This window comes from Arachis hypogaea, chromosome 9, assembly GCF_003086295.3.
Source record: "Arachis hypogaea cultivar Tifrunner chromosome 9, arahy.Tifrunner.gnm2.J5K5, whole genome shotgun sequence".
NCBI lineage: Eukaryota > Viridiplantae > Streptophyta > Magnoliopsida > Fabales > Fabaceae > Arachis > Arachis hypogaea.
The window spans coordinates 83,855,795-83,863,770 of NC_092044.1; the positions used below are offsets into that span (position 1 = coordinate 83,855,795).

At 40.1% G+C, this 7,976-nt stretch overlaps 1 protein-coding gene across 1 annotated transcript; it reads left to right on the forward strand.

Annotated features, from left to right (window-relative positions):
* Positions 1-3,206: 3,206 nt before the first annotated feature.
* On the forward strand, positions 3,207-3,782 carry LOC112709267 (uncharacterized). Its single transcript, XM_025761160.1, has 2 exons — positions 3,207-3,411; positions 3,625-3,782. The coding sequence occupies exons 1-2, from the start codon at positions 3,207-3,209 to the stop codon at positions 3,780-3,782; spliced, it is 363 nt and encodes a 120-aa protein (XP_025616945.1).
* Positions 3,783-7,976: the final 4,194 nt, after the last annotated feature.

A 7,976-nucleotide genomic window follows, 5' to 3' on the forward strand; every position in this document is an offset into this window, starting at 1 on the left:
TATTTTCTTCTATATATATTAATGTATAATCCTTAGAATTGTCGTGACCTTTAATTAACCTTTGCTTTAAGGGATGAGGTAAGGTTTAGGGTAATTAGGGTGTTATATTTAGTGGTATCAGAGAGCTTCGTCCTCGTGAGCCTGAAGGATGGACCGATTGTGCTTCATTGCATACCCTGTGTCTTTTTCTTTGATGCTATTTAGGTTATCTGCTTGATATATGCATAGCATGCTTTTTTGTGACTGCCTTTTGGGATAATTGAAGCACTAAGCTTTTGATATTGAGACTACTCACCTTGATATCGACTATTTGATATAGACAGGAACCCTAATGGCTACTCGCGGATGAGGTCGTACTCGTACACAGGGAGAAACTGAGAATGACCAACCGGCCGACAACCATGCTGGGTTTATGGTAGCTATGACTAATCTGGCAAATACTATGCAAGGTAACACTGTGGCAACCATGCATGCCATGGAAAAGGATGGGTAAACCGGCGGGGAACGATAACGAAAACAAGAATGGAAATGGGGAAGGAGACGGTAATGACTTGGGAGGTGCTCCGATGACCTTGGCTTCGTTTCTCAAGGTTCATCCACCAACTTTTAGAGGTTCAACCAACTCCACTGAAGCGGACAATTGGTTTCGAGCTATGGAGCATGCACTACAGGCTCAGCATGTTTCGGCTAACCAATACATAGAGTTTGCGGCCTATAAACTATTAAGAGAGGTACAACATTGGTGACAAGGAGAGTGCCAGTTTCTGCAACTTCTGAATGTAGAGATTCCTTGGGACGTGTTTCAAGCGAAGTTCTATAGGAAGTATTTCCCAGAGTCGGTGAGAGAAGCCAAGGAGTTATATCTTATGCAGCTGAAGCAAGGCTCATTATCTGTGGCCAAGTACACTAGTTAGTTCGAGGAACTCTGTAGGTTTTTTAGGGTGTGTCAAGGTGCCCCAGAGTCCTACGAGAGTTGGAAGTGTATAAACTATCAAAGGGATTTGATGGAAACCATTATGAGTGTTGTGGCTCCTTTGGAGATACGGGTGTTTTATGAGCTTGTGAATAAGGCAAGGGTGGTGGAGGAGTGTGCTAAGAAAGTGACATTGGCAAGAGATAATCGAGGAAGAAACAATGCTTGAGGCCAAGGCAAGTACTTTCAGCCGTGGGGTCAGAACTTCAAGAGGGGAGGACATGTCCCTCAAGGTCAAGACAACATTAGGAGGTCCACTTTTGATAAGTACCACCAGGCGAGAGGAAGAGGTAATTAGAGTAAAACATCTCTGGATTTAATTTGTAACAGTTGTGGGCGTTTTCATCCTTATGATTTGTGCAAGCTGGGTATAGGTGGATGTTTTACATGTGGATTATCTGGACATCTGGCGAAGGATTGTCCTCATGGGAGGAACTTGAATGCGGGTCGAAATCAACACCAAGGAAGGGTGTTTGCTGTGAACACAAATGATGCGGATAAGGGGGATCCTTTAATGAGAGGTATAGGTTTAATTGGTGATAAAATATTGGTTGCATTATATGATACTGGAGCTTCGCATTCTTTTAATACATTTGATAAAGTTGAGGAACTAGGATTGAAAATTTCAGAATTAGCTTTTGATTTGCACGTGCATACCCCGTATCAGGCAATTGTGACAAAGTTAGGTTGTAGGCACATCTTTCAAGCTTGAGAGTAGAGAATTTGTTCATGATTTGATTTGTTTACCAATGGTTGGATTAGAAATGATTTTTGGGTTTGATTGGTTGTCAAAGAATCGGGTTTTATTGGATTACTTTAAGCGATCAATTCGGTTTATTCCGAAAGGGGAAGGTGGAGCAGTGATAGCTGAGGGTTATTACCTGAACTTTGTGTTGGTGAACTGTAGCAGAGAGGAGTGTCAGGGTTATATATTGTTGGCTATGAATGCATTATGCGATGAACAGAGGTTAGATCAAATTCCGGTAGTTAGAGATTTTCCTGAAGTATTTCCTAAAGATATTCCTGAATTTTCGCATCAAAGGGAAATTGAATTTACGATTGAATTGGTGGTGGGAGCCGGACCAGTGTCGATTGCGCCATATCGAATGGCTCCGATCAGTTGGCTAAACTTAAGACTCAGTTGGAAGAGCTTCTAAACAAGAGGTTCATTCGACCAAGTGTATCTCTGTGAGGAGCGCTAGTTTTGTTGGTAAAGAAAAAAGATGGGGGAATGCAACTTTGTGTGGATTACCGACATCTGAACAAAGTGACTATGAAAAACAAGTATCTGTTGCCGAGGATACATGACTTAATGGATCAATTGCAAGGAGCTGAGGTGTTTTCCAAGATTTATCTGAGATTCGGTTACCATCAGATACATGTAAAGGAGGATGACATTCCAAAAACTGCATTTAGGACGCACTATGGACACTACGAGTTTGCGGTGATGTCCTTTGGGTTGACGAATGCACCTGCTGTGTTCATGGATTACATGAACAGAGTATTTCATCCCTTTTTGGACAAATTTGTGGTGGTTTTCATAGACGACATCTTAGTTTATTCAAAGACGGCGAAGGAGCATGAAGAATATCTTAGGATTGTGCTACAAGTTCTGAAGGAAAGGGAATTGTATGCTAAGTTGTCCAAATGCAAGTTCTGGAAGGAGGAAGTGAAGTTCTTAGGTCACGTGGTGAGTAAAGGTGGAATAGTCATAGATCCTTCGAAAGTAGAGGTAGTGATGGAATGGGAAAGACCGACAACGGTAACAGAGGTTAGAAGCTTTTTAGGGTTAGCTGGTTATTACAGAATTTTTATTCACGAGTTCTCACAAATCACACTACCAATGACTAAGTTAACAAGTAAAGAGACACTGTTTGTGTGGAAGGCAGAGTGTGAGGAGAGCTTTCAGACTTTGAAACAAAAGTTGACTTTAGCACCACTTTTAATTCTACCTGCACTACATGAACCATTTGAAGTATACTATGATGCTTCTCTAAAGGGTTTAGGTTGCGTGTTGATGCAACACCGGAATGTGGTGGCTTACGCATCGCGTTAGCTGAGACCACATGAGGTGAATTACCCAACTCGTGACTTGGAATTTGCAGCGATTGGGTATGCGTTGAAGATTTGGAGGCATTACTTGTACGGAGTGAGTTTTAGAGTCTTTTCTTATCACAAGATTCTTAAGCATATCTTTGATCAGAAAAAGCTCAATATACGTCAAAGGAGGTGGATGGAGCTGCTTAAGGATTATGATTTTAAACTGAGTTATCACCTTGGGAAGGCTAATGTGGTAGCAGATGCTTTGAGTAGAAAGTCTTTGACTGTTGCTTGGATGATGATCAAAGAAGAGGAGTTAGTAAATAAGTTTGCTGAACTTAAGCTGGATATTGGTGAAACTGACGGACAAGCCTATTTGAACCAATTGTGCATTTCGAGTACGTTTAAGTCAGAAATTCAGAAGGCTCAGCAAGACAGACAAGAACCTTAGAAGATGTTTCAACCAATTGGTAAGAAGAGGCATGGAGAGTTTACTAAGGATAAGGAGGGGTTGTGGAGGTATAAAGGGAGAATTTATGTGCCGGATGTCAGAAGTTTGAGACTAGAGTTATTGTCAGAAGCTCATAACAGTGGGTTTTTTATTCATCCAGGAATTATGAAGATGTACTATGATCTAAAGAAGATGTTCTGGTGGCCTAGGATGAAGGTTGATGCAGCTACAGTTGTGTCTAAGTGTCTGACGTGTCAGAGAGTGAAGATAGACCACCAGAGACCGTCAGGAATGTTAGAGCCACTTGAGATTCCTTAGTGGAAGTGGAAAGGAATTGCCATGGATTTTGTGAGTGGTTTACCAAGGACTAGGTTGGGATTTGATGCGATTTAGGTGATCGTGGATCGCTTAACCAAGTGCGCTCACTTTCTGCCTATCCGAGTGCACTACTCTATGGAGGAATTGGCAAGGTTGTACATCAAGGAGATTGTAAGGTTGCATGGTGTGTCATCAAGCATAGTGTCAGACCGTGATCCCTGATTCACATCAAGGTTTTGGGGAGTGATGAGCGGATATTTTATACGCTTTTTGACATTATTTTCATATAGTTTTTAGTATGTTTTGTTTAGTTTTTATTAAGTTTTCATCGATTTTAGTGTTAAATTCACATTTTTGGATTCTACTATGAGTCTGTGTGTTTTTATACAATTTTAGGTATTTTCTGGCTGAAATTGAGGAGCTGGAGCAAAAGTCTGATTCAGAGACAGAGAAAGCACTGCAGATGCTGTCCGAATCTGACCTCTTTGCACTCAAAAGAGATTTTCTAGAGTTATAGAAGTCCAAATGAGGCATTCTTAATGGATATGGAAAGCTGACTTCTAGATCTTTCTAACAATATATAATAGTTTATACTTTGCTTTAGAATAGAAGGCCCAAAACTGGCGTCTAACACCAGCCTCCTGTCCCATTCCAGACGTTCAGCGTCCAAAGAAGGAGACCTGCATCCAAACACCTAGAGAGGACCCCCTAGCCAGTGTTCAATGCCCTAGAGGCCTCCTAGCATGTTGATCTCATTAAAGCTCAGCCCAAATACTCATCAAGTGGTCCCTGGAAGTGGATTTTAGCACTAAAAAGACTGTTTTACCTTTACTAGTCATTAGTTTAGTATTTAAAGTAGAAGATCACTCTTTGTTAAGGATCTTCGGCCACTTTACACCATATTTTCGTTTATCACATTATATTTTCTATCAGTATGAGTTTTTAAACCTCCTAAGTTGAGGGGAGAAGCCCTGCTGAGTTCTATGTTTTAATAAAAGTATTATTGTTTCTCTCTAATCCGTGTTTGATTCAATTCCAAGATGTATATTCATTCTTCAACTTGATGAATGGGATGATCTGTGACAATCAACTCCAATCTTCATACTAAGACCGCGTGCCTGACAATCACCCGTATCTTCTTGGGTTCGTGTGAATACGTGACTGGAAAGCATCGAACCGCCAGCACGATTATACATCTCTTAGATGGATAATCCACGACTTTGTTGGGGACTTCTCGAGACACCAGTTCAGCTAAGGTATAGAGAGATTAGGGTCTCTGTGGTAGAGGCTAGAACCAAGGCGCACCATCCTCTGATCCAGAAGATTCGACCTTGTCTGTTGCGTTTTGAGTAGGATCATCGAAGAGAATGAACTGCAGGAGCTTCACCCCCGTTCAGATTGGATGACCGCGGCCATACGGCGTTTGATCTAAAATAGGAGAGATTAATGACCGCGGCCATACGGTGTTGATCATATACAGCCTGCCATAGAAGAAATCATTCACAATTGAAGAAGATAGTAATACCAAAGTTAATCCAAAAGGATAAAGCATCTTCAAGCCAAAACCATCTTCTTATCTCTGATTATAATTCAATTCACAAAGTATTTTATACCCTTTTCTTTATTCCTTTTATGCAATCAAACAACCAAACCAATAACTCTTCTATCCGCCTGACTAAGACCTGCAAGATAACCATAGCTTGCTTCAAACCACAATCCTCATGGGATCGACCCTGACTCGCTCAGGTATTACTTCGACGACCCAATGCACTTGCTGGTTTAGCTGTACGAAGCGTGGGGATTCGTGCACCAGGGAGCCTTTCAAAGAGCTTTCAGTACGAGACTATGTCTCAGCACGGCGTATCATCCGCAAACGGATGGGTAGTCAGAACAGACTATTCAAACGTTGGAAGATATGTTGAGGGCGTGTGTCTTGGATCAACTAGGAAGTTAGGACCCTTACATGCTATTGGTGGAGTTTGCGGACAACAACAGCTTTCATGCGAGCATTGGGATGGCTCTGTATGAGGCTTTGTATGGACGAAAGTGCCAATCTCCACTTTGTTAGTATGAGGCCGGTGAAGCAAGTGTGTTAAGGCCAGATTTGGTAGCAGAGACTACTGAGAAGATTAAAAAGATTCGAGCTAGGATTTTAACTACATAGAGTCGACAAAAAGTTATGCGGATCAAAGAAGAAAACCGTTGGAATTTGAAGTGGGCGAGCATGTATTTTAAAGGTTACTCCTACAACTGGGATTGGAAGGGCGATTAAGACGAAGAAGTTGAATCCAAGATATATAGGACCGTTTGAATTTTTTAGGCGAATCGGGTCGGTGGCATGTCAAGTAGCTTTGCCGCCGCGTTTGTCTAACTTACATGACGTATTCCACGTGTCACAACTCTGTAATTACACGTCGGATGCAGGTCATGTGTTAGAGCCTAATTAACCGCGACTAATTAAATTAAATTAAATTAATTGTCCAAAATAGGATCCAAAAATTTAAAATGTTAATTAGAAAATTTAAATGTGATTTTTGGACTCAGTAGATTTTTCTGAGTTGAAAAATATAATTTTCTGTGAATAACGGCGTAAAAATGCGTACCAATAAATTAACCAGCAGTACCACCTTAAATTTGTCTGGTACTATGCGAGGACAATAAGAACTGTAGGAAAACTCATAAAATTAATTAAAGTTGAAAATCGGGCACTAATTTTAAAGGTTTAGCCCAAAGTTGGGCCAAACGAGCCTAAAACGCTAACAAGTTGGACCGGACCCAAGTTGGGTCCAAGCCCAACATATATAAGTGTGTAAATGAACTCAGTTCAGCTCATAACACACTTGAAATGCTAGCAGCTAAGAAAGAAGAGGGAAGGGAAGAGAGAAAACACAATTCACATCCAACTTTGTTCAACCATATCTTGAGCTACGATGCGCTGATTCATGTGCCGTCGGTGGCTACGTGAAGCTCTTGCCGAGCCCGTTAGTTCTATCTAAACTTTGTTGGTAAGACTTCAAATTTCACTCCATTCTGCTGTTCTAAGAATTTCGAAATTTTAGGTTTGGTTTTTGAGAGATTTTTTGTAATTTTGGGTGTTTAAGTATACTTTAGCACTTGGTTGCTATTGGGTTTTGCTCCCAAAATTGATTGTTGATACTTGTTGGATTTGGTTGGTGATTTATTGGTGATTTGGAAGCTTGAATTGGACTCAATTTGGTGTATAACACATATTGGAAATTGGCCAAGGTATGATTTCATTTTTGTCTATATAATATGTAATATTTCTGGACACTTAGGCTAGTGGACCATAGGATATGTTTGAATTGTTGATAGTGCATTATGATTATTGATGCTTGTGATGATTTAAAGAAATTGTGATATTGTTGTTGATTATCGAGATTGAAGTTGAATAATGATAATATTGAGTAGTGATATTGGGTTTGGATGCTTGTGAATGCTGATGAATGTTGAGGATTTTTGAATTAAGGTTAAGTTTGTCAATTATTGAAAATATGAAGGTGTGAAAGTAGGAATTTTGAGTGGAAATGGTGAAAATATGTATGGATAGGTTGAAGAATGATTTGAGAGATATAAGAACATCATTTAGGTCCATTGGAACTGTTTTGATTGTAGGATAATTGGTTTTGATTGTGAATTTTGAAGGTTTGAGAACCTAGTGAACTTTTGGTAAAAACCAGTTTTGGCAAATTTTGATGGATCATATCTTGAGCTACGATTTTTGAAATTGAATAAATTTTGTATCAAGTTAAATATAATTCAAATGGCTTTAAAATGGTATATATTTCGTGAAAATCATAATTTTGTAGAAAAAGATATGATCAGTGGAAGTTGGTGTCAAAAATCTGATTTCTGTGATGTTGCAGAAATTGAGTTCTGGTTTGTGTGTGCATTGTCTGAGCAGGGGCCATATTTTTACTTATGCGTACGGATACCTTTGTGTGCACGCACACCCTGTAAAATTTTTAAAATGTGCGTACGCACACACACATAGGGACATGCTTACTGTTGAGAACGTTCGCACACTTTAGTGCGTACACACACCCTGCGAAATTTGAAGGTTGTGTGTACACACAACATTGTGCGTATGCACATGCTGGGAAGTGCCTTCTGTTGAGGGCGTTCGCACGTATCCATGCATGCACACAAAACGGAAAATTTTACCTTATGTGCGTA

Excerpts from the sequence above, each read along its gene's own strand:
- LOC112709267 (XM_025761160.1), top strand. The coding sequence starts at position 3,207 with ATGGAGCTGCTTAAGGATTATGATTTTAAACTGAGTTATCACCTTGGG. Across the intron at positions 3,412-3,624 it reads GAACCAATTGTGCATTTCGA|GAATTATGAAGATGTACTAT; the intron begins GTACGTTTAAGT and ends TTATTCATCCAG.